This window comes from Andrographis paniculata, unplaced genomic scaffold (genome assembly GCF_009805555.1).
Source record: "Andrographis paniculata isolate CXL003 unplaced genomic scaffold, ASM980555v1 Contig62END, whole genome shotgun sequence".
Lineage (NCBI taxonomy): Eukaryota > Viridiplantae > Streptophyta > Magnoliopsida > Lamiales > Acanthaceae > Andrographis > Andrographis paniculata.
Window position 1 is genome coordinate 6,375,396 of NW_026137598.1, and position 27,280 is coordinate 6,402,675.

The following is a 27,280-nucleotide window of genomic DNA, read 5'->3' on the forward strand; positions in this document are numbered from 1 at the left end:
AGAATGTGAACTTATTAATAATTTGTTTGATTTGTTTGGTTATGTATTTAATATATAATTTGTTAATACTTTTCTCGGGTCTTTCTAAACAAATGGGTGCCTTTTCCTCTCCCAACAATAATAAAAATATATTATGAATACAACAAGTTTGGCTATTTCCTCCTACAAAATACTTAAAAGATAACAAAAATTACGTTATACCTAAACAACATATTTTCACAATTCTCATTCAATAACAACAATAAAAATTTCACTATTACAAAAACAGTAAAAGAACAGAGTTTGTATTCTAGACTACAATTTGCAAGGATATATAGGCATGCACCTGTTCAATACCAAATTGTATGGAAGCTTGTAGTGTGAAAACCAGATATTTGCTCCCACCTACAGCGTCCAGGATCGGCTAGATTTGCCTCGAATGATCGCCTTTTTTCATCTAGCATTTCTTCGGCTAACATTCACTACTCCAAGAGTTAGCTGAAATTTTTGTATATGATACAGTCCAAATATTACCAACTATTTCAAACATCAAATCAAATATTTGTTTTTTATTTAAAACATTACATCCAAACTCGTATGCTTTGTGTAATTACTAGTATTTATTAGAATTTCTCCATAAAAGCATCATATTCAGTAACTATTTTTCACTTACTTTCTTACATCAAAATACATATGTTCTATTCTAAACATCATATCTAAACACTATTTGTTTATATTATATCAAATACTAATATTTCATTTAACTTTTTACTATTTCCAAACCAGTCAAAAATCCGAAAAGATATTTAGACACAACCTTATTTTCTGCTCAAGAGTGCATTATCTTGTCCCAAAACAACTTCTGACTAAGTATGGCTAACTAAGGCTCCATCTTAGGATGTAATTCAACAAAAATGGATAGTGCAAATAACTAACATGTCGGGAGTTCACAAGGCACAGTGGTTAGTCTAAAATAAAAATAAATAAATAAAAAAAATAAATTGTTGATAAGAAGTTTGAGTACCTTCATTTTTCAAGGTTGCCGTGTACATACAGACTACTCGTTGTCCCAATAGTTCCTGAGCTGTGACATATGCAGTAAAAGATCATCCCTGCCCAGCCCCGTCACACTGCTCGTCATTATCCATGGAGGATGTTTCCGGTAGTTTTCTCTGATCACCTCTTGGAATTCTATGATGTTCTCATCAGGTCTCCTCCCTTTGCTTCTCTTCATTTTATCACATTTTGTGAAAACAAAAGTCATTGGTATCTGTAAGGGCACACAAACACATGGCCACATAATAGTGTTTCTAACAAATGTATGTATTCAAGAATACAACCTTATGGACTGAAGTAAATATACATTGTTTCTCCCGAGCCAGTTTGCACAGTCAATGTCGATTTTCTGTGGTGGAACACTGGCATCAACCAAAAGTAGAACTGATACCAGACTTTCTCGGTTCAGAAAATAACCTTTAGTGAACGAGGACCAATCCATTCTTGCAGCATCGGGGGCATTAGCAAAACTGTAGATAATGGGATCTGCATCAGATTGATTGTTTGAAGGCAAATCAATAATTTTATTCCAGTGTATAAATTGGAGGACAGATTTGCTTATGATCTATGTTAGGTGTGGTAGTAAAACTAAATTATTCCAGTGCATATTTGTCAAAATTTTCTTTTTCTTGCATCGACACATGAAAGTCAAATATGCATTGTTCATACATAGTCACGCCCCTAGGGTATTCAACAAATGTTGAACATAGTCTGGGTCATGGGGAATCTATGCACTGCCTAATGTTTTACCATCCTAACTCCACCACACCAATGAATGCATTTCATGCAAATACATATGTATACATTTGTATGCTCCAGTCATTGAAGATCTTAGAACAGACACAGGTAAATTTGGATCAATTCAACCGAAAATCAAACTCATCCAGTCACTTACACTGAACCTAGCCCAGCAATCTTCATACATATATATAACCCTGCACATGCAACCTTAGCGTCTACAAATTGAATCCAAAGCTTTATTTGGTGAATCTATGGTTGAAATTCGAATTAATCATATACAAAATTTTCTTATGTTTATTGAGTCCACTTCCTACCAAGTAATAGTATATTCCATTTCTTAATGAAAAAGCTTACCTATTGTATTTCTCATACTTTTGAGTCCAAAGATTCTCTCTTACATATATATTTTGCAAACTTTCAGAATATACAGCATGACATTTCATATTAACTTCTAAATTTCAGAAGGTATTTTCATAACTAAAAAATTAGAACAGAGGCGTGTTAAAAAATCAACTAGCTCCAGAAAAGTAAATGGAGAACTACATAAGATGGTTCAACAACTGAAATGAACCAGGAGCTTACCCATAGCCAGGCAAATCCACAATGTACCAGCTTTTATTAACCAAATAATGATTAATAAACTGAGTCTTCCCTGAAAATTACACAATAAGATAAAATCAAACAATATCCTTGAAAAAATAAAATAGAATAAAAGAGCAGCTAAAATATCTTTGAAATAAGTAAGTGAAACCAAACTATTCCATCGTTCACTTAAAACAACATTACCCAGCCTAAAAAAGCTGAAAAGAAAACAAAGAGACAACTGATTAATAAGTATCTAACAAGCAAGGCAAATAAAACTACAAAAATGTCACCTGGCTTTTTGGAAGTGAGAGCAACCTCCTTTTTTCGTGCCAAACAATTAATGAGAGAAGATTTGCCAACATTAGACCGGCCCAACATGGCGAACTCAGGTCGATCATCCTTGGGACAATCCTTTGGCCGGTTACTACTTTTCACGAAATCTACCTCTTTGATTTTGGCATCACCTGCGTATGGCCCTATCACAATATTTGATCCAGGCAAAACCATTTCTTCAGTAACTTCTTCTGGATCAACTCCAGGTGGCACAAATAGCACATTCCGCACGAACCGGCTGGCTTCCTCTGAAGTTGTCACTGGTCTTGGAGACTTGGCAGCAGATGTATAGTGGATGTTGCATTTTCGAAGAATGGATGTTTGCAGTGCCAGGCAAAGAGGGGAGGATGTGGTTTTGTAGGGATGCAGAGACGAAAAGTTGACTAGAGATGAAAAACTCTGATTCAATAATCGAGACCTCAAGTGCACCAGCATTTTATCTGCTTACAACAATCAGATTACATGCAAGTAGTTAGCAAATATCCCTCTTTTTTTCCCCCCAAACAAAATCAAGAGCTTTCAAGATTTTATCCCAAAGTTCATTGAAAGTCTATTTGAATATGTTTAGACTTTTATCATCTAAATGCTACAAGAACTCTCCTGTGGATAGAAGTATTATTCTTCGTATAGGATTGAGTTTATATCCAGAGGAGTCCAGGCAATGGGTATGCACGAAGAACTCGACCAGCTCAAACCCACCCGATTAAATTGATTTTATATATAACTAAATAATATTAATATATTATAATCAAATTGTTATCTCAGGATTAAAATTGAAGCCTTCAATTATTATTGTGTCAAATTCATATTGATGGGTCGAAATTTCTAATTCAAATTCAATTATTTAGTGTACGATTCATATCAACAAAAATCATGAAAATAGCTTTACCACTCTTTCTTATTCATGGTTTAATTGTTTGCTTGGATATTCTCCTATTCCTCACTACTAGTGGTATAAGAGCACTGATGATTTCCTAACGAAATTCTTCGTTTCTAAACCCCCCCCCCCCCCCCCCCACCAAAAAAAAGAAAAAACTCATTCAAACTAATTATTTCACTAGATAACCAATGCGGAGTTCAATTCTCAACCTAAGCTCAAAACCCTTCTAGACAACACTCGAGAGTTAATCAGTGCAAATGCAGTAGCTTGGAATTTGGTAAACTAACAGCCTACCGGAACAAAAGATGCCTTTTCGGTACAATCTAAACTCAATTCATATTAATAAGTGTTATTATCGTCAATACCTCAAGCTATGCGTCAGAAAGTCTTCTGGCCGTAAAACGATGATATGAGAAAAAGGAGGACCGGTGTTGATGGTCACACAGTGACCGCAAAGTGGCTGGCGGCGGAGTACGGTGGCGATTGGAGGCGGAGAAAGAGAGCGGTGGAGTGGGAGGAAGCCATCCCGAATTTCGTTTTTCAATTTTGTTTTTCATCAATAACTTATTAGGCTAGAGCCCATTTAATATCATTTCTAAATGGGCCTGATTTTGGGCCTCGCTTGACTCATAGCCTATATGTGAATTTACAATTTGGCTTGTTCATCTACTACTTTGTTCACATAAATAATTTTTTGTATGCTCTTATTAGTATTTATATATAAAATGAATTATATATTTTTTATTTTTATAATTATAAAAAAATTGAATATTTTTATACAAGATTGCAATATTTTAATATTTATATATGAATTATTTTTATTAGACTAGATAAAAAGAGATATATAGACGAACGAAAATATCTAAAAAATTACATTTAATTCAAAATATTGTTTTTTTTTTTATATTTGATTCCTATATTTATTGAGTATAAAAAAAAAAAAAATTAAAGTTTGAGCTAAGGATGAATAGATGGACACTATCCAAGTGGTAGATCAGAATCATTAGGTCGGAATGGTTGTTGGGCCAAGCCGGTTGAACGATTGGCTAACGGACAGTTTTCATTTGAGCGTGGGTTTTGAGACGGTTGGTTTGATCAAAAAGGTTACCCATGTGTAAATGAATTTTTTTTTTTTTTTGATCGGACGTGTAAACGGTTTTGATGGGACGGTTGGTTGGTTGACAACAAAAGTTACCAACGTGGAAGTGGTTTTGACTGTTCATATTTGTAATCAACGTGGAAGCAGTTTTTTTATATTGGTAACCAATGACGAAACGATTTCGGACAGTTCAAATCGGTAACTGACGAGAAAGCAGTTTTGGATAATTTGTAACCAACATAAAAACAGTTTTTTTACGATTACCGACGTGAAAACAATTTTTTGACCGTTATCGACATAAAAGCGGTTTTTTGAGCGGTTCAAGGATAACCAATATAAAAGTGGTTTTGGACGGTTTGACACGTATATATGCACCCTTAGCGCGATAGAGAGGGGACATTCAGACAAAATTCAAAGAGAATATCATTAGGGATCATCGTGTTATTTTCAGTTATCATTTTCGACGTTTATTTTTATTTTCTTTAATAATATTATGTACATGTACTACCTGATTTAGGATCAGTAATCTCAGATACTTCTTCAAAATATATTTTAGAATTGTATTTTTTATCATTGAACTTTTACCCTAACAACATTATATAAAAAAAACCACTTCAAACTAAAATAGTAAACATATACAACAATATATTTTGAAACAATTACATAAAAAGGCCCTTGGTAGAATTAATTATAACACAAAATAAAACATTAGAAGAACAAGAGTTAAATTTACAAAATTCAATTAAATCAAAAAGGATATATGTATATAGATATTTATATAATTTTTTAAAATATTATATATTAAAAACAATTTATAAAAATTATATTAAATACTTTTCTTTATGTCATAAAATATTTAACACCGCTTTATTTTACTAACATTAGAAGGCTTCCGTCGGTCCAATAGCTTGAACCCTTGAATCATTGCAACGCAACTAAAATCAATGATGTCTCAACAACCATCTCAAAAATAAATAAATAAATAAAAATCAATTGTAAAGAGGGCAAAACAGGTCGAAATGTACAAGCATTCGATGCAGAGACCTAAGCATGCTTTAACCAGAGTACCACCATCTTCGTCGCCTCGTCGTCCTGTCGGTGGACTCGCGGGGCAGTTCTGCTGTCCTTTTCTTCCATTACACGCCATTTTCCTTTTTCATTTATATATAGAAATAAATAAATAATAACGGTAATTATATACAACTTGATTGCAATTGTCTGCTCAGTAACAGCTCATCTTGGCGAGGCGGAGACACATGCCGACAGTAGGTACACATACCCTCACTCGAATTATCTTTCCTTTTATGTCGCCACCGATTTCTCCATTTCATTGCCGATTTCGATCGTTTCCTTTCCAGATCTGGTGGTCGATTGATCGGTGTTGATGTTGATTTAGTTGATCTCGGAGCTGGCGGTTATTGCGGCGGCCATTGGATCGTGAGGTGAGTAAGACGATGCCGTGTAGTGTGTTTGTTAGCCGTTCCGTCGGTGTTGGTGCAATGCAGCTTGTAGTGTTGTTTGAGGAGGGAGTATTCGTGTGAATTGAAGTTTAGTTGACTACTGGCTTGCTTGCCTCGACTTAATTGCGTTTCCTTGGCGTTGGAGTAGGCGAAATCTAAGTTGTGTGGATTTAGTTTTTATTTTTCCACTGCGTGATTGCCTTCGTCTTTTTTTTGTTCTGAATTGGTAACTGAGCGAATCTGATCTATTGAGTGTTGATCGAGGAATTCGAAGTTGTGTTGTTGTTGTTGTTATTGTTGTTGGCGTTCCAATTGAAAATGTTTAAGCTGATGATGTTTGATATCTTTTCCAGGGGTGGTTCTGCTAATTGGGGATGTTAAAGGAGGTTCGTAATTAGCTAGTTGTGATCCCATCGGTTTTTCTTGTCCAAGTCAAGTACCAATGGAATCTGAAGTAGAAACCAAGGTTAGTAGAAGACCATCGGCTGTTTTATCAATTTGGAAGAATGTGTATGCATTGATACGCATGGATACTGAATCCATTTCTTGGTTGGGTGATTGAGTATTGAGAGATATTTTTTCTCTGGTGCAGTGACCTGATATGTTATCCGTATTTTTTTTTCTTCTTCTTCCTCTCTCTCTCTCTACATGTATGCATATATACATGTGCGCGAGTAACTGTTCTTTTAACTATATAATTGTTCACAAATGCTAGGGTAAAACCTTGAAGAACATGAGCAGTCAGGTGTGCCAGATCTGTGGTGACAACGTGGGGGTGACTGTTGATGGCGATCCATTTGTTGCTTGTGATGTCTGTGCATTTCCAGTCTGCCGGCCATGCTATGAATATGAGAGAAAGGACGGGAATCAGTCTTGCCCTCAGTGCAAAACCCGATACAAGAGACACAAAGGTATGATGTTGAGTCCTTGTAAAAAAGTGATCCTATAATTGTGGCAAATCAACTACAGTGATTATTTATAATGTTCATTTCCCAACGAATTATGTCTGTAAATGTGAAATCCTGCACTTAATATTGATCACTGCCTTTCTATCAAAGAAGATAATCTGAAGTAAGTAAAAACTTGTAAATAGGAAGCCCTGCAATTCGTGGCGACAGGGAAGAAGATGATGTTGCTGATGACGGCGGTGATGATCTTCACTATTCAGAAAATCAGAATGTTGAGAAGAAAATCTCAGAACGCATGTCTAGCTGGCACATGAAACATGGGCAAGGAGAAGCGGATGATGCACCAAAGTATGATAAGGAAGTCTCCCACAACCACATTCCTTTGCTTACAAACGGAACAGATGTAAGCTTAAGTGGTTTGTGTTAGTATGTAAAATGACAATACATTTATGCCAGAATTTCACATAAATACTTCCTGTGGCCTTTAGGTTTCTGGAGAACTTTCTGCAGCATCACCTGGGCGCCTTTCAATGGCATCTCCTCCTCCTGGTGGTAGTGGAAAATGTAGTCCTTTGCAAGCAATTTAAATCAATCACATCATCTTTACTTTTCGCTTTTGAGTCTCTTAAGGTATAGTATGATCTTATTTTGCAGCTAGGATTGTCGATCCTGTGAGGGAGTTTGGATCCCCTGGCTTAGGCAATGTTGCCTGGAAAGAAAGAGTTGATGGTTGGAAGATGAAACATGAAAAGCCTGCTGCACCGATGACTGCAAGCCACCCTCCTTCAGAAAGGGGAGCTGGGGATATTGATGCAAGCACAGACATATTAGTCGATGACTCTCTACTGTGAGTTTTGCTTCGTTGAAAATTGAATATGAATGCTGTGGCCATCATGTAGTTGACCAAGTGTCACATCATATAACAATCCCTCTTGCCCATTTCTTGCCCTTGAATAGCGTGGGAACAGTTGACACTAAACACTCACCAATTGCAGCACCCTCCCTGTATCTCTAACTCGACCATTGTTGAGTTCCTGCATTTGTATCTGTTGTATGAATTACATGGAAAGCCTCAGCTTGGTCATATATCAGTGCAAGAAGCTCATAAATGATCTGTTGTATGACATGTTCATATAAAAACTGACTCTTAACTACCATTTTCTACTTTGCTTACTATTTTTTATGATGCAGGAATGATGAAGCTCGACAGCCTCTATCCAGGAAGGTTTCCATTCCATCGTCTAGGATAAATCCTTACAGGATGGTTATTGTCTTGCGGTTGGCAATTCTCTGCATTTTCTTACATTACCGAATAACGAATCCTGTTCCCAATGCGTATGCTTTGTGGTTGATTTCTGTAATCTGTGAGATATGGTTTGCTATATCCTGGATTCTGGATCAGTTCCCAAAGTGGCTACCAGTAAACCGTGAAACATATCTCGACAGACTTGCTATCAGGTGAGATAATTATTCAGCTACAAGTGCTGTATACTGATTGGCCCATATATTGTAATTGGCCTAAGAAGATGAAAAGACTGCTTAGCTTCTACAATTGTAACATATGTTCTCTAGTTCTTTTTAATGTTACAACGATCTAGATCATAATCTTCTTCATAGATTTCTTGTTCTGATTCTATCTTCAGATTATGGTTGATTTTCCCCTCTGATTTGGAAATTCATCTCTAAACGTGCTACAGATATGATCGTGAAGGAGAACCATCACAATTGGCTGCTGTTGACATATTTGTCAGTACTGTCGATCCTCTAAAGGAGCCTCCTCTTGTTACAGCTAATACAGTTTTATCAATTCTCTCGGTGGACTATCCAGTAGACAAGGTCTCATGCTATGTTTCTGATGATGGTTCTGCAATGTTGACATTTGAAGCTCTATCAGAAACAGCTGAATTTGCAAGGAAATGGGTACCATTCTGCAAAAGATACAACATTGAGCCTCGAGCTCCTGAGTGGTACTTTGCTCAGAAGATTGACTACTTGAAGGATAAAGTTCAGCCATCCTTTGTAAAAGATCGCAGGGCTATGAAGGTGAGTGTTGTGCTCTGTAATTTTATTGTAGGAACTATTGGCTGACAATGTTGTCGGGTATCATATGTTTGTTCGTCCTGTTTTTGTTCTTATAGAGAGAATACGAAGAATTCAAAATTCGTATCAATTCCCTTGTTGCCAAGGCCCAAAAGGTTCCTGAAGAAGGATGGATTATGCAAGATGGTACACCATGGCCTGGAAATAATACACGAGATCACCCAGGAATGATCCAGGTGAATGTTGTAGTTTTTCTTCTATTTATTTGGATGGAAGATATAATGTTGACATGCATATAGTTATATGCCGCAGTATATATATGTGTATGTATGATGCATTATTTGTATCTTTATTCTTACAGGTTTTTCTGGGCCAAAGTGGGGGCCTTGACAGTGATGGAAATGAGTTGCCAAGGTTGGTATATGTTTCTCGTGAGAAGCGTCCAGGTTTTCAGCATCACAAAAAGGCTGGTGCTATGAATGCACTTGTAAGTCATCAAATATTAAGAATTTCACTTTATAATTTTGTCCTGCTTCGCAGGCTTGTCATTAAACATACCTAATTGCAGGTCCGAGTGTCTGCAGTTCTTACAAATGGTCCATTCTTGTTGAATCTTGATTGTGATCACTACATAAACAACAGCAAGGCCTTGCGGGAGGCAATGTGCTTCCTCATGGACCCAAACCTTGGGAAATATGTGTGCTATGTTCAATTTCCACAGAGGTTTGATGGTATAGACAAAAGTGATCGATATGCTAACCGCAACACTGTCTTCTTTGATGTGAGTTCATCACTACTATTGATGTTGTTGATCTTTGCCATTTGTTTTTAAAATCGGTCATAGGAGAAGCTACTCTTTACTACCTGAAGTGGGAAAATTACTTTATATTTAGATGTTGTATTTGTCTTGTGTCTTTGCAACTAATTTCTGCTTGCTCTTGTTCTTGCATTCCAGATCAACTTGAGGGGTTTAGATGGAATTCAGGGCCCTGTGTATGTGGGCACAGGATGTGTCTTCAATAGAACAGCACTATATGGTTATGAACCTCCTCACAAACCTAAGAATAAGAAACCTGGGGTGTTATCTTCCCTCTGTGGTGGATCTAGAAAGAAAAATTCTAAATCAAGCAAGAAAGGTTCTGATAAAAAGAAATCTGGCAAGCATGTTGATCCGACTGTTCCTATTTTCAGCTTGGAGGATATAGAGGAAGGCGTTGAAGGTATGCTTCTGTTAGCTCATAGATTCAAGAAATAATACAAAGAAATTTTGTCTATTAGTTTGTGCTAAACTTTACCTGTATTGAATCCGAGTCAGGTGCTGGATTTGATGATGAGAAGTCACTGCTCATGTCCCAGATGAGCCTCGAAAAAAGATTTGGTCAATCTGCAGTTTTCGTTGCGTCGACCTTAATGGAGAATGGTGGTGTTCCACAGTCTGCTACTCCCGAAAATCTTCTAAAAGAGGCCATTCATGTCATTAGTTGTGGTTATGAAGATAAGACGGAATGGGGAAGTGAGGTAAACCAGTATTACTAATTCTCATGCAATGTTCTGTATGGTTTGCTAAAATGCTGTTTTATTTGTGATTATTAAAATTCATATAGCATGCCTGAATAAATGAGATTATAATTTCATGTTCGGAAAACTAATCTAAATTTGATTTAGGAATCTCTTCGTTTTGAAACCCTTAGGTACTCATTACCATAAAAGAAAATTTAATTAGGTTTTGTACTCATTAGAATGAAAGTCCACCAAACAAATTGTAATTTACCTGATAGATAATTCCGAATGTTGAATGGGATAGATTCATTACCATAATGTTCATAATAAGAACGCTGGTTTTTTTCCATGCTAAATGCAGATAGGATGGATTTACGGCTCTGTCACAGAAGATATTCTCACAGGATTTAAAATGCATGCACGCGGATGGCGATCAATTTACTGTATGCCGCCTAGGCCAGCCTTCAAAGGATCAGCTCCAATCAATCTCTCAGATCGTTTGAATCAAGTGCTCCGGTGGGCCTTGGGATCTGTCGAGATTTTATTCAGCAGGCATTGCCCTATATGGTATGGCTACCAAGGAAGGCTAAAATGGCTAGAAAGATTCGCATATGTCAACACCACAATATACCCCGTCACCGCCATTCCTCTCCTACTTTACTGCACGTTGCCCGCCGTCTGCTTACTCACGGGGAAGTTCATCATCCCACAGGTCTGTTTTCTCCCTCCAAAAATCGATACATTTCACGCCATCAATACACATTAATGAATAAATACTTAAATCTCCATTGCAGATTAGTAATCTCGCGAGTATCTGGTTTCTATCCCTTTTTTTGTCCATCTTCGCCACGGGCATACTCGAGATGAGGTGGAGCGGCGTCGGGATCGACGAGTGGTGGAGGAACGAGCAGTTCTGGGTCATCGGAGGTGTCTCAGCTCATCTCTTTGCCGTCTTCCAAGGCCTTCTCAAGGTGCTCGCTGGAATCGACACCAACTTCACTGTTACATCCAAAGCCTCGGACGAAGATGGAGACTTCGCCGAACTTTACATGTTCAAATGGACCACCCTCCTCATTCCCCCCACCACCCTCCTCATCGTAAACTTGGTGGGCGTCGTCGCAGGCATCTCCTACGCCATCAACAGCGGATACCAGTCGTGGGGCCCCCTCTTCGGCAAACTTTTCTTCGCTTTCTGGGTGATCGTTCATCTCTATCCTTTCCTCAAAGGTCTTATGGGTCGCCAGAATAGGACGCCCACCATTGTCGTCGTGTGGTCGATTCTGCTTGCTTCGATCTTTTCTTTGCTATGGGTTCGGATCGACCCGTTCACCACGAAAGTCACCGGCCCCGACGTCGAGCAGTGTGGCATCAACTGCTAGGTAAAAGGCTTCTCTTCTTCACGGGTGGGTGGTGTACGTTGGGTGCATGTTTTTTGTCTGGGTTGAAGATGATCATATTGGTATTGTGATTATTTATGTGCTTATTATATTCTTTAGAGAGTGATATACTTGAAGCTGCTATAATTATTGGTTGTCTGAGAAGATCACATGAAATTGTATGTTGTAACTTATAAGCCAATTTATACTCCTTTCTTTTTGTCGATATAAATGTGTTAAAGTTAATTGAAATAATAGTTAAATAGTTTTCGTGCTTGTAGGTTTTTTTATTTTTTTTGTAAGCAATTTTTTTCCCAGTTAATTTTACATATATTTAGTTTTTTATTTTTTAAAATTATTATGGTTAAATACTACTCTTTTGTCCATTAGAAATAGCTCACTTAGTTCCATTTAACAAAAATTAATATTTTATTAAAAAAATGACCGTGGAAGGTATTTTTTAAACTTTAGTTACAAATTAAAATAAATAAATAAATTGAATGTAATATAGTTAGTAATATTTGTTGGAAATAAATATTTGAATTTAAAATTGGATCAATTCAACACTAATAGGGTTGAGCCTGTCCGATCTGATTTTGAATTTTTTCCAAAAGGTCATAAGAGTGATTTTTTCTTTTAATTTCCAACATGGGACTTGAATTTGTTTTTCAAAGTGACTTTTGTTAAATCAGTATGATAAATTTAGCTAAACAGACCAAGTAAAAATAAATTTAGTGGATGAAAATAGTAATTTTGAAATAAATCCAAACATTTTGATTTCCCAAATATTGCTTTTCAAACCAAACCTGCAGATATTTTAATAATGTCCCCTCAAAACAGGAAACTAAGACCACAATTGGCTGCCAATTACCATTAATTCATTCTTGTGGATCTTTTTCAGCCACATACCAAAATTCAAAATTCAAACAAACAACCAACACAAAAAACATATCACAAAGATCCCATTTTTCATCAAAACATCTCTTTACTACTTTCTACCTACAAAAAATCTCATATATAACAACAAAAAACACACACACAGATTCTAAAGAACATATCCATGGCAGTGGCTGCTGCTGCACCATTGAAGCCTTTCACCGACACGCCTCGCCGCCTCCCCTCCCCGCCGTCGTCGTACCCCTGCAAAGGAGGACAAATCCCGACAAGGTTGCTCGATTTGAGCAGCTCATTCATAGCCAAAATGCTGAGCAACACCGCGAGAAACGGTGGGCTGATGACGAGACGACGAAGACGTAGTAACGGCTTCCGAGTTGTCGATGAATTAGGAGGACAGTATGATGACACTTTCATTGATGTCAAACTGGTCAGCTACTTAATTTTCTATATATAAAAAAAAGTATTTACTTACATAAATAATTTTATCGGTTATTAAATGACTGTCTCACTTAAAAAAGTTTAAGAAATGCAACGCAATATTTACCAACTTGGTTCATTTTTTTGGCAGCAAATTATGAATTACTTCACCATTAAAGCAGTGAGGACAGTTCTTGATCAGCTCTACGAACTCAATCCGCCGCAATACAAATGGTTCAACAAGTAAGCGAGCGTGCCGACAAAATGTGTGTGTTTTTTTTTAAGTAATATAGTGGTTGAATGTGATATTTTCTATAAAAAAATGAGTACGTTTTATGGAAACAATAAGATTGTATAATAGAAAAATTGAGAAAATATTAAAAAGAATAAAGCTACTATATATATGGTTGCGGAATTATGGTTAGATAACTTAATTGCGACGCTTTGATCACAGCTTTGCTGCAGATAATGAGCCAAGGAAAGCGAAGCGCTTTCTTCAGAGTCTTGTCAAGGTAAATTTATTACATTTGTCGCTCGATTATATGATTACTTGCGAAGACATTAGTATTGGATGTCGATATGTTTGTGATCCAATGTGCATTCTCACAAACTTTGAGGTTTGAGTACATTCATGTTGTTTTTAGAACTATAAAAATATGTTCTTTTTTATTTATATTTTTTATATTTATTTTTCTATATAAAACGTTGCATTCAATAAAAGTTAACTTGATCAGAGTAAAAGTTTACAACCTTGACATTTCATTGGCTTAGGTTGAGAATTGAGATAGATTAGGCTTACTATTTATTTCGAGCCAAAGTTTAGCTTTATTATCGTTACAAAATTAACGTAAAAATTAATCAAATCTAAATAAGATCGACGCATTAAGTCGTGAATAATATTTTTGATTTGTATATAGCTATAAATAATTCATATACATTCAATTTGAGAATATCTTGACAAGATAAACATTACAATTTTTAACAATGTTATTGCATCGAGATTACTTGCTCAGATATGGTTTATTTAGCCGGTGTGACTTGTCTTATTATAATTAGTTCGCAAACTATTATGCTCGATAGAAATATATTCGAAAGACACTTGAAAAAATAGCGACTGTGGGTTAGAAAAGTCAGACAGAATGATTACTTGTTAATTTATTACAATAATTAAATATTCGAACAACCAAATAAACTAATCCACAATAACTTAAGGTTAATACTTGTTTATTTATGTTTTTCATCAACTTTTTTTCTGCACAATGTAATCTATAGTCTAAAAAATATATATCCATCCAATCCAATACACTATTTTCTGAATATCTAAACTCTATAAAATGAAATTTTCATCTAATTAATTAATTAAAAATACTAAAAAAACATGTTATTATAATGCAGGAAAGACAAGAGCTAGCCGAACGAGTAATGATCACACGCCTTGCTCTCTACAGCCGATGGATTAAGGTAAGTTTTTACAAATTACTATGTTCTTTGGATTTAGGGTTCTTACTTATCATTTATTTACTTAATTAAATAGTGACTACTGAAATATAAAAATAAATTTTAAAATAGTTTTTATTATTATTATTATTATTATTTTTTCTGTATGATTAATTTAGTGATTCATTTTGTGGGTGCTATGGAGGTAGAAATGCGACCATGGGGAAATGTACAAAGAGATCGAAGAAGAGAATTTGAAGCTGATGAGAGAGAGGCTTCTAGAAACCATCATTTGGCCTTCTGACGATCACAACACTAAATAAATAATATATATTATATTAAATTAAATTAAATTAAATTAATATAGGTAGCTCAACTTAATCAACTATAAACTACATATGTACATCATCTTATTATTATTATTATATATAAATGTATTTTCTTCCGTTTTCTTTTGAGTTATTTTTTTTTTAATTATATATATTTTTAGTAGTGATTAAAATATAACTAATGATGCAATCACTTGAATTGACTAAGATAATTATCTGTAATTTAGAAATAATTTAATTAAAAAAATTTTAGTCAAATGTAGTATATAGAATATTTTATATTTATAGGCTTCGGATATTATAGATTCATTGTTATTACTAAAATAATAATAATAGTAAAATTAAATAATAGGAAGCATGAAAAAGTCTTGTTGACAGCAGCCAAACACGACCTAGTACGCACCATTCCACCGGGCCCCACTAGCAATTTCATTTCATTTCTCATCAATTTCAATGTCATTTCATTTGCATTTCAATTTCATTTGAATCTCAATTTCAAAACCGCTCCGCCAAACCCCCCCTCTGTGGCTCTGTCTTTCTTCATCTTCTCCTCCACCGGACCCAAGGGTTCCTGCCAGTCGCTTTCTTCTCTGCTCCGCTTCTTATCCGTTCGCAGTTGTATTTAGACTAATCTGAATGATGGAGATCTCGGTTACTGCTTCGGATGTTTTGGTGTGCTACTTTTTGACGCTCCCAGCGTCGGATCGGTGATCGAGTGATGGATTCGCAGATCTTGGGTGGAAGTGTTGATTTTTGCAGCCTTTGGTGAGTTTTGTTCTGCTTGGAACTTTTATTGAGTTGCGTTGACTTCAGTCAGGATTGATCTGGTCCGATATGTGTTGCGGAGTATTTATTTCTTTAATTTTTGTATATACGGACTCAAACTCGAATCATTTGTTAGGGTTTTCGTCTGATTCATGCCACTTCATTTTGCAACGAGCTTTTTCTTTGGATGTTGCTGGCATTTGATGATTTTCCGATTGTTGCTAGGGTTAGGGCTTAGTTTACAGAGCTGAAGTTATGTGAGTGATTGAATTAAATGAAATATGAAGGAATTACTCGCTTTTCTGGTATGGATTGGATATCAAATCCCATTTCTGGCTGTGTATTCAACTTTTTTTTTTTTTTTAAAAGAATTTGTTAAATGGAAATCGTAGTGCACCTGAAGAGAGAAGTACAATTGGAATACTCTGGATCTTTTGATTAGGTATTTATATATATATATATATTGTATATCTTTACATTTGGTATCATGTTCTGGATAGTTGTCTTTGCTGTTTTGAGCCTAGAAAAATTATCCTATTACAAGAGTTCTTGAGGTTGTGTAAAGTTGGTGACTTTCTGTTTATAAGGGGCTATCATTTGACCAGAAATATTGCTCTTGTGGGTCATTGTAAAATATAGATTTATAATATCTTGTGCTTGTTAGTATAATTTTGAATATAATATAATAATTGTTGTTTTGATTGTGATTTTAATATTGTTTGCAGACATTAGGTTATGCTAATGTCTAATCTTCGAACCTACATTTTTTTGGTTGATTGCAGTTGAGACTGGAGTGTGTGCTGTGGTTGAGATCCATCAAATAATAACCCCCCTTCCACCGATTGCTGCTGCTATAAAATCTAAAAATATGAGCGACACCAGTAAATTAACTGTGGAGATTCAAGATTCCTGTTCTAGTTTACTTGAATTTGCTGCTGACAACGATGCTGAATCTTTCAAGAGACTCATTGAGCTTGATTTGTCTGCAATTGATGAAGTTGGAGTATGGTATGTTAGGAAGAAAGGGTCGAGGCAGATAATCCAGGAAGAAAGAACACCGTTGATGGTTGCTGCTACTTATGGCAGTGTTGATGTGTTAAGATTGATAGTTGCGCTACCTGAGGTTGATTTAAATCGAGTCTGTGGCAGCGACAAATGGACCGCACTGCACTGTGCTGCTTTTGGAGGATCCCTTACTGCCTATGATGTCGTGAAGATGCTGTTGTCTGCTGGAGCCGATCCGAATGTTGAGGATGCCTATGGCCTACGCTCGGTTGATGTGATCGAAGTTCCTCCGAAGCTTCCTGGTGCAAGATGTGCGCTTGAGGACCTGCTTATGAACAATACATCTGATGGTTCGGTTGGGGGCTGTAATTTACAGGTCTCTCTGTCTACGTCAAGTGCATCATCGCCTGTTTTATCGTCATCTCCGGAGAGCAGATCTCCTTGTTCACCATCTGATTCCGTTTCTTCTCCTATGGTCCGAAAGGGGAGTGAGATTCCCGGTAATTGTATCTCTGAGAAGAAGCAATATCCTGTGGATCCATCTATTCCCGACATTCGAAATAGTATCTATGCCACTGATGAGTTCCGGATGTATTCATTCAAGATCAGACCTTGCTCGAGGGCCTATTCTCATGATTGGACCGAATGCCCTTTCGTTCACCCCGGTGAAAATGCCCGCAGAAGAGACCCTAGAAAGTATCATTACAGCTGCGTTCCTTGTCCAGATTTTCGAAAGGGCACTTGTAGGCGAGGCGACATGTGTGAGTATGCACACGGTGTGTTCGAATGCTGGTTGCACCCTGCTCAGTATAGAACAAGGCTTTGCAAAGACGGAACTAGCTGTGCAAGACAGGTGTGCTTTTTCGCTCACACCCAGCAGGAGTTGCGTCCTTTGTTTGTCTCTACTGGATCGGGAGTTCCTTCTCCAAGGTCGGCTGCATCAGCAGCTGGTTTCATGGACATGGCAGCAGCTTTGAGCCACTTTCCGGGATCTCCCACATCACAGTCTGTAATTTCGCCTGGATTCAATCCAACCGCCATGTCCCCTACCGCAAATGGAATGCCTCATTCGTCTACTGGTTGGCCTCAACCGAGTGTTCCGGCTCTTCATCTCCCCGGCAGCAATCTCCAGTCCAGTCGGCTGAGATCTTCCCTAAGTGCTCGCGACATCCCGCCTGAGGATCTCAACATTATATATGATTTCGATGGTCAGCCTATGCCTCAGCCGCAGGGTTTGAGCGATTTGGCTTGCTTTTTGCAGTCGCGGCCTAATCCTCCTGTGATGCTGAATCATTCTGGTAGATCATCTAAACCCATGCTGACTCCTTCCAATCTTGAAGATCTCTTTTTATCTGAGATTACATCTTCACCTAGATTCTCCGATCAAATGGCTGCTGCTTCCGGTGTTTTCTCCCCTACCCGCAAATCAGCTGTTCTTAATCAACTTCAGCAGCAACAGATCAATACTAACTCCTTTTCTCCTAGGGGCGTCGAGCAGCACCCTCTGTCTCAGGCTTCTTTCGGCATCCCTTCTCCAAGGATGTCGCCTAGAAGCTTAGAGAATCCATCTCCTATGAGTGCTCGCCTCTCGGCATTCCCTCAGCACGAGCAGATGCAGAGCCTCGTCCACCCCTGGGATCTTGGACCTAAGCGCGCCCCATCAATGGGGTCGCCTGTCGCCGATTGGGCTAATAATAACAAGTGGGGAAGCCCTGAAGCGAAAGTGGATTGGTCCCTCGACAGAAACCGATCTCTTGTCAACCCCAACAACAACATTGATGGAGACGACGCCCCTGACCTGTCATGGGTGCAATCCCTCGTCAAAGAATCACCACCCGAGATGATGGACAACAAGCGTCCTGCAGCAGCAGCAGCTTCTTCGGCTTCTGGCGCAGCTGCTGCGCCGTCCGGTGAGTGTTTGAAACCAAACCCTCCTCAAACTGACTCCATTGATCATTCGGCTTTGAGCTCGTGGCTCGAGCAGATGCAACTCGATCAGCTCGTGGCGTGAGCTTCTTTATTCGGTTAGAGAGAACACAGAAGGCTATTAGGATGTTTTAAGTGTACATTTTTGGAGGCTTTCTCGTTGACGTTAGCTGGTGACGAAGGCGCTGCCGAAAATTCGAAAGGCAACAATGCTGCTGGCTGGCTGGCTAGGTACAATCGACAATTCTGATATGGTATTATTGTTCTTAAATTATTCAATTTTATTTTTATATCTGTTATCTTTATTTTTTTTTACCAACTACATTTCTTTGTCTGCACTGATGATACATTCTAAGCCCAGTTTGGCCATTCTTCTTGTTTTGTGCTAAGGCTATTTTTATTATTATATCCTTACCCTGTACGTTTAGCTAATGTTGCATTTTATTATAGCTAAATTTTATTTTTTTATCTACTCTATTTTTATATTAAAATGTTATTATTGTTTCTAAATCTCTTTTACTCAACCAAACTATATAATTTTACGGTAGGGAGGAAGCAGAATTTCGAAAGAGTAATATTCTCTTTTATTCATGTCACCCTATTATATATATACTTAATATATATTAGATCTATTTATTTTAAAATTAAATTTTGAAATAATACATGCTATTTTATAACAAATATGAAATAATCAAATATGACTAATAGTTATTCATCTAAATACAAAATATTTAGTAAAAATGTACTTAATATAGTATAACTTAAATATTACTTAAGCTTATTACATTAATTAATACCTTTTTATATATAATTAAAATATAAAGATAAAATCTTTGTAATGGTTTTGTATGTAAAAATTATTTTATCCTTATACTGTGAAATTATTGTGGAGTATTAATGTAAAAAAGTATAAATGTGAGAATTATTGTAGATGTATTTGATGTAAATAAGGATAAATAAGATGCTATTTGTAATATGTAGTGAAGTTTACCTTTACTAAAAAAATAAATAAATTTTTATTTAGATAACTTGAAATAACAAAATATAGAACTATCAAGTGGACGGATGAAATTTTATTTAAAAGAGTTTCACTTATTTTTTTTATTTTATTTTTATTAGAATTTTTTATATATATATTTATTTTAAATAATGACGTTGATGATTGGAGCCCTAATCCTCCCTCCGTCCAAAACAACAAGACATTTGAGATTGATATGATAATTAAAAATTAATAGTATAATATTTATAGTAATTTAAATATATTTTTAAAAAATCAAAATGCTCATATTTTATGTAATTATTGTGAAAAATTGAAATAATTTTGTAAAATATTGAGAGTTTATTACCGAAAAAATAAAACTACTATTTTAGAACATACCAGAAAGTAAAATCATTAATTACTGGATGGGATGGCGACGAAAATAGTAGGGAGCGCGCGCAAAACATGTGTGGGAAAATATGTGTTGCATGTGATTGCAGGGATCCCATGCCATATATGATTTTTATGAATTTAAGGTTCTCATTTATAATGACCCCACCATTATTTCTCTCTTCTTTTTTTTTTTCTTTTTTTTTTTCAATTAAAGCAGCCATATTAAATACTTTAAAACTAATACATACAATATTCTTTATGTCAACCTTAAATTGACCTAAAAATAAACATTAGGGTGTGTTTTCTCGGTTTTTATATGATTTTTTTTATTATTTGAACTATATATTTTGAATATATATATTTATCTTATAAAATATTACATGCTATAATAATAATAATAATAATAATAATAATAATAATAATAATAATAATAATACTCCATCCCATAAATAAATATTAATTTGCTTTAATTTGCTTTTTGTACGTAGTTTTAGAAATATTAGTATTATATTTGGATGTAGTAGGAATAAAGTAGAAATGACTAAAATAATCTTATTAGTATGTGTAATACAAATGTAATGACATTTGTGTAATATATTGTAAGTTGTAAGAGTATTTGTAATGTTAGATACAGTTACTTAAAAAAAGAAATAAATACTTTGTTATGGGACAGACTAAAATAAAAAAATGGATATTTTTTTATGGGACGAAGAGAATATTAATTACGACACATGATCGAGTTGCCTAATGCCAAGTCGAATAAGTCACAGATTCCTCAACTTTATTTGAAGCTTCAATTATGTGTACTTCTAATTGGAAACTAGCATGGATTGAATAAGATGTTTAAATGATTTTATTTATTTATTTAATTTTTTGATGTAATTATTTCAAAAATTTATTTTTCCCATGCAAATTAAAAGATGATCAAGTCAAGATCCCTTTGAGTGAACAAGATTAAAACAATGCATAATAAATAAATAATATAATCTAAGAAGTAGTCCGTCATTTTCGGTGTCGTCTAATCCATCAGATCATTCCTTACGTACAGTAATTTATTTATATATTATGTGGTCAATCTAATGTTAGTCAATATATTCTTACACAGGAATGACGTCATCAGCACATAATTTATCTGTAGGTATATTTGGGATGTGGAGAGCATATTTTGTAACAATATTGCCATAGATCTGCTGTCAATCAAATGTGAATAAAATTATCTAAAAATAAAAATAAATGAATACACACATTTGAAATGTAATTTTTTTTTTTTTTTTTAACAACAATATTCTCATAACTGTGCTGTCAATCAATTATTGATGTTTTGAAGATTGAAGCCTTCTCCAACATACATAAATTATCTACATATAAAAAATATATACATATATATATTTACATTTTTTAGGTAGAGAGTATGGTTTTATTTACTTGTCTGATCAATATATATTTATATCATATCAAATAATTATTCAAATAAAATTTTACAATTGAAAATCAAAATTTAAAACTATGGTATATTTGATTTGTAAAATAGTTTGAAGAGATTTTTTTTTTTATTTTTTTTTTATGTAAGTATAGAAAATTGTATAAATAATATAAAAATAATAAATATGTAATATATTAATTTTTTGAGAAAAAATATATGCTTTTCTCACAAAAAGAATACGTCCTAAAATCTTATAAGTAAACACACTCATTTTGTAACAACAATATTACCATAAGTGTCCGATAAAAAAAAAAAAAGAAAATACTATATTACCATAAGTGTGCTATTTATAAGCTATTCGGTTGTCAAATTTTAAAGATTGAAATCCCTCTTCATCACACAAAAATTATTTACTTGTAAAAAATAACTGAATATAAATATATATAAATATTTGAGACATAGGTATGTTTCGTTTAGGCAAGAGATTTTTGGAATTTTAAAAATAGTAAAATATTAGTTCTAATGTAATATTTTGATTTTTTTTTTTAATATTTATGTGATATTTAAAAAAATAATTAATTATTATTAAAATCTCTAAATTGTTGTGTAAACATATTTTTGTAACAACATTGCCACAACTGTGTTGTCAACCAATTATGATATTTTGAAAGTCTCGTAAGAGATGACCTCTTGGTGCGAGGATGAACTCGTGACCGTAAAATTATAAGTTTAAATATTCGACGTTTCTAGGTTACTTGTCACGCATAGTTCGCCCAATGTGACTTATTTTGTCGGGTCTAATTTGCAAGGTAACACATTTTTTAGTAGCGGCTGTGTATTCCCACATCATAAAAAAAAAATAATTATGATATTTTGAAGATTGAAACCCTGTCCATATAAATTAATTGTGGGATGTGAACTGCATGGATGTGTTTATTTTGGGTAGGGGCAGTTCCGATCGGCCCGTTTTTTATTTTATTTTATTTTAAAACTATTTTGTTAATTTTTTAGGCTTGAATTAATTTAAAATAAAATATATTTAAATAATAAAAGTGAGGAATTGAACTTACAACAAAAAATATACAAAAACCAAGAAATTTACAGACAAGTCATATTGTAATTTGTTTTATTTCAAAAATTAATACATATATATAGTTATTAAAATTTAAATATTAATTTCAAAAACTGGGCCGGGCCAGAGACGATTCAAAAATTTTTGCGCCTATTTTTTAAAGTCAAATATGATTTTTTCGTGTTGTGTTTGGATCGGACTTTCGGACCGTACTTATTTTTGTCACTCCTTGTTTTGGGATTTAGAGATTGGATTTGGGATTTGAATAGAAAAAATTTTAAATTTAAATAATTGTATAATGCGATAGGCGTTGAAGCAATATTTTGAATGCAAAATTAATTTTTAATATATTATAAAATAAAAAATAATTATTTGATTTCATATTTTTACTAAAAAAAAATCGATAAATTGTAAAATTTGTGCAAACTCCCCCAAAAACACACCTACTTGTTTTTGTGCTAATGTTAGTAATGTATAAATATATATGATCTTAATTAGTGAATTTATTATTATATAAAATAATGTTCATATTCAATATATTTATTGTGAAATAAATTTAAAGTAATTTAATATATTTTAGATTTATTTTTAATAAAATATATTATATTATAATTTAAATGAATTACCTAAACAACATTTCATTAGAATAGTGGATGTATTTAGTTGGGTTTTTTTTTTTTTTTTTTAATATTGCTTTTAAATGTGATATTTTATTTCTTTGATTGTATCCCACATTAAAAATAATATTAAAATCCCAAATTCCTCCTAATATTGTTAACAAAAAATACTATATATTTTTATAAAAAATTATAATAATTGAATAGTGAAAAACAATTATTATATGAACACAAAAATAGAATAATAAAACATACCCAATTTTTCTTTTTCATAATATATACTCCCTTCTTGGCTTCGTCCGACTAAAAAATACAACTTAATTTTTAATGTATAATTTAAAAAATAATAGTATTTTGATTATAATGTATCGTTGAAAGTAGTCTAAAAATAATTTTACTATTGCTTTTTGATATAAAAATAATAATATAATTGTAAAATATGAGTATTTATAAAAAAATATATATTTTTAAAATATTTACTTTGTAATTAAATAATTTTAAATAAAAATATGTACACTTTGTAAATGAACGGATATATAATATTATTCCTTAATATCAATTCAAGGACAAAGTGATTCATGTGGATCAAATTTTTTCTTTTTGATAAATTTATTAATTACGCAGGCCCTGCCCTGGGCCATGGGGCCCTTGCCCAGGGCCAATTCCCTCTAGGGGCCCATAAGGGCCCAATAATATATATACCCCTATATATTAATATATATATTATTATTTTTATAAAATAAAATTTAAATAAAAAATTTATTCTATAATTATTTTTTAAATAAATGATTTTTACATTAATTTTTAAATTATTTAATTGTATGTTTTAGTATGTTTATCTAATGGTATGATTTTATATTTTTTTGTAAATTATGTAAAATTAAAAAGATATGATAGAGTAATATTTTAGTGTTCTTATTATTTTTATTTTTATATTTATATGTTTAAATTTGTATAATCTATTATATTTTTTAGTAGTAGTTTTAAAAATTTGTGTATTATATAAACATTGAGTTTGTTTATTTAATCTAAACCTTCTAATTTTTATATGCGTTTTTCTCTCACAAACATTTCATCAAACATTATCTTAATATCAAATTCAAACCAAATTTTTCCCTAAACCAATCAAAAGAAACAAACCCTTAATAAATATTTTTGTTCGAAAATTTTCTTTTAAAGACTTTTGATTGTTTATAAAAATATTCTTTAAAAAATATTAAATCAAATATATTTTTTTAAATTTTTTATATTATACTAAATATATCACATTAATTTTATATTTATATTTCGATCTTTTAATATATAAAAAAATATTTTATTAATACATTTATATTAAAAAATATATATTATATTATTATATATGAAATATATTTAAGGACTCAATATTCTAATTTTACCCCGGACCTAATAAAAGTCAAGAACGGGCCTGTAATTACGTTAGATATTTTTATTATTAGTAACGTTTTTTGTGTTTGTATTATAATTGTGACTTGTGAGTATGAACCCATTCAAAGTTTTTGTTTGCCGCTGCAATATTGTCCCAAAATTCGGCTAAAAAATTTGAAAATAGTAAAAAATTAACTATTTAATATGATATCTTGTAAATATATATATAAGTGATGTGATATATATATTTTCAAAAAAATTATTGTTAATAAATAAAAATAATTAAAAAAAAAATGTATAAACTGAGCTTTAGTTTTGGTCTCGATTATTATTTGTCTTAAATATGCACACGTAATTTTTATTGGAGCGAGATCAGGTGTGAACAAATGTTTTCAAGACCTACTGAATAGCTGTAGATTAATTATATGTATTAATATTAATTATGTTATTTAATTATATTAATAAAAAATAATTAATTTTTGTTTATTCAGTATGCTGAATTAAAACATGTAGCAGTCAATCATTTCGGATTTTTATTAATTGCTTTTTTCTTTGGGTTGACATTATTGTTGTCTACAAATTTGAAAACAAAAACGATCCAAACGTTTTACATGGTGCTGAATAATTGTTGTACGAAATAAATAAAATAAATCGTTTTAATGACGTGGGAACCCAGTCTGCTATTCCTACCCGAAAATACGTATGAGGTAAATTCTGATCCTGCAAATTAGGCAAACCATATGTGACAAGTGACCTGAGGTCCAACCCCACACCACCGGCCTATCCCTTACCGACTACACAGCCTTATAAAATTGGGACTTTGTCTTTTGATCATTGTATAAATATTTCTAATAAAAATATATTCTTTTCATCTGTAAATTTTATACCGATTCTTTTTGTAATTTACAAAACAAATTAGTTTATACAGACGGAAGGAATATTAATTTTACATATAAAATATTTTATCATATCCAATCACTATGGTTTTTTTTTAAATAAATTTCTTATTTGAATTATAATTTTTTTTTTTCGAAAAATATATGTTCTTTATGTCCAAATCGAATTTATATAGTGTTTTTTTTAATATAGTAAATTAAGAAATAATAATATTTTATTGTGTATTGATAGTGTGAAATAATTTTGATATTTTTATCCTTATAAATACAAAATGCATGAATTTTTATTTTTTTAAAAAAAAAATTATGAATATTTTGATATTTGTATATGATTACTTTTACTTAATAAAGAAATGAACGAAAATAATAAAATGAGAACATTTAATTGACACAAAGGAGAATATTTTTATCTCACAAGCCATTAAATCAAATATTATTTAAATAAAAAAAATACAAATTAAATCTTAGCAATTCAATTCCAAAAAAACACATCATATTATTTTACTTGAAATAACAAAGTACAAACCAAACACTAGGGTTGTTTACATAAAAAATTTTAAATTTTGGTACTATTTACTTATTTTTTAAGAATATCACATCAATTTTATTTGTTTCTATTTGGCTCTGCTTAGACATGAATTTTTGAAAAAAGAAAATTGATTTGAAAAATTTTGAATTTGAATTGTTAATTTTTTTATTTTTTTTATAATAAATAATACTATAATTGAGGATGTGAAATAAAATATTAATTTAATATTTTGATAGAAAAATAAAATAAATTTAATCTTGCAATATATTAATATAAATATAATTAATCTTTTATATTTTATTTTATAAAAAATAAAATTTTATATAATAAAAAAATTATTAATATAAATCATTTAAAATAATACAAGGTATATGTGAAATATATTTATTACTAATATTAAATACTATAGTATAATAGTGGTTTCCACTAATTAAATATATTAATAATTTGATAAAATAAAAATAAAAAAAATTGCATTTCGACGGGATGCTCCAAAATCATATAGTACCAAATGGTCGAAATAATTGTCTAAATTATTTGTGAGATATTTATTTTGATTTTACAATTTCATTTTTTATATAACAAAATCAAATTTAATATTTAGTTATTATTTATTATATTATATTAGAATTTAATTCTATATATATCTATATCGTACTATTTTGATCGGACTGTAAAGGCCATATTTACTTGATTTTGAATATTAATTATTAGTACAGTACAAATTAAAAAAAATGATAAAAAAATATTTTTATTAGTATCCTATAATATTGTAAAAAAAATTATACAAATATAAATATATTTTTAATATTAAATACAATAATACAAAATATAAATCTAATATAGTGACAGCCAGAATGTATTAAACATTTATTTGAATTACTATTCATGAGAAACACACCTGAGAAATTAGGGGTAAGTGTTTATACGCACGTTCCAAATCAAACAGTGACGTGATGGGATGGGACTTTGGAAATAATATGGTACGTAGTGGTGTCAAATCGTATTTTCGGGTCGTGTTCGTGTCAAGTTGAATCATCGGGTAACAAAAAAATTGTCAAACCGAACCCAAAAATTGACTTTAAACCCTAGATCTGAACACGATAGGAATTTATTCAGGTTGGGTTCAAGTTGATCTAAAATTAGTTTCAGATCATCTGAAATCCGAACAAACATGATACAAACTCGACACGAAACAGACCCGAAAATTAAAAAAAAAAATTAAATTAAACTAAAAAAAAAATTATTTTTA

The 27,280-nt window shown here is 32.7% G+C and overlaps 4 protein-coding genes across 9 annotated transcripts; 3 read left to right on the plus strand and 1 right to left on the minus strand.

The window, feature by feature from the left end:
- Positions 1-228: 228 nt before the first annotated feature.
- LOC127261104 (GTP-binding protein At2g22870) lies at positions 229-4,126 on the minus strand. 4 transcript variants are annotated; one of them, XM_051289299.1, is made up of 6 exons: positions 3,940-4,126; positions 2,652-3,134; positions 2,359-2,428; positions 1,343-1,505; positions 1,004-1,249; positions 229-451 (listed from the first exon to the last, which is right to left on the minus strand). In XM_051289299.1, the coding sequence occupies exons 2-5, from the start codon at positions 3,127-3,129 to the stop codon at positions 1,037-1,039; spliced, it is 924 nt and encodes a 307-aa protein (XP_051145256.1). In that variant the 5' UTR covers positions 3,130-3,134; positions 3,940-4,126; the 3' UTR covers positions 229-451; positions 1,004-1,036. The 4 variants fall into 4 exon arrangements, with proteins under 4 accessions (XP_051145256.1, XP_051145254.1, XP_051145253.1 ...); XM_051289297.1 differs by having other exon boundaries at positions 229-461; XM_051289296.1 differs by having other exon boundaries at positions 229-477.
- Positions 4,127-5,813: 1,687 nt separating this feature from the next.
- Positions 5,814-12,233, plus strand: LOC127261102 (cellulose synthase A catalytic subunit 3 [UDP-forming]). 2 transcript variants are annotated; one of them, XM_051289293.1, is made up of 16 exons: positions 5,814-5,942; positions 6,032-6,115; positions 6,487-6,599; positions 6,849-7,044; positions 7,227-7,444; positions 7,530-7,605; positions 7,696-7,888; positions 8,233-8,499; positions 8,739-9,084; positions 9,180-9,317; positions 9,443-9,568; positions 9,650-9,862; positions 10,037-10,301; positions 10,397-10,599; positions 10,943-11,293; positions 11,376-12,233. In XM_051289293.1, exons 3-16 carry the CDS (start codon positions 6,576-6,578, stop codon positions 11,958-11,960), a joined length of 3,201 nt encoding a protein of 1,066 aa, XP_051145250.1. In that variant the 5' UTR covers positions 5,814-5,942; positions 6,032-6,115; positions 6,487-6,575; the 3' UTR covers positions 11,961-12,233. The 2 variants fall into 2 exon arrangements, with proteins under 2 accessions (XP_051145250.1, XP_051145251.1); XM_051289294.1 differs by having other exon boundaries at positions 7,530-7,593.
- A 673-nt stretch (positions 12,234-12,906) lies between these two features.
- LOC127260888 (chaperonin-like RbcX protein 2, chloroplastic) lies at positions 12,907-15,153 on the plus strand. Of its 2 annotated transcripts, none has more exons than XM_051288904.1 (5): positions 12,907-13,281; positions 13,423-13,514; positions 13,726-13,783; positions 14,667-14,732; positions 14,914-15,153. In XM_051288904.1, the coding sequence occupies exons 1-5, from the start codon at positions 13,018-13,020 to the stop codon at positions 15,010-15,012; spliced, it is 579 nt and encodes a 192-aa protein (XP_051144861.1). In that variant the 5' UTR covers positions 12,907-13,017; the 3' UTR covers positions 15,013-15,153. The 2 variants fall into 2 exon arrangements, with proteins under 2 accessions (XP_051144861.1, XP_051144860.1); XM_051288903.1 differs by having other exon boundaries at positions 12,908-13,281; positions 14,918-15,153.
- A 282-nt stretch (positions 15,154-15,435) lies between these two features.
- LOC127260887 (zinc finger CCCH domain-containing protein 30-like) lies at positions 15,436-19,224 on the plus strand. The gene is made up of 2 exons (XM_051288902.1): positions 15,436-15,802; positions 16,585-19,224. Exon 2 carries the CDS (start codon positions 16,671-16,673, stop codon positions 18,816-18,818), a length of 2,148 nt encoding a protein of 715 aa, XP_051144859.1. The 5' UTR covers positions 15,436-15,802; positions 16,585-16,670; the 3' UTR covers positions 18,819-19,224.
- Positions 19,225-27,280: the final 8,056 nt, after the last annotated feature.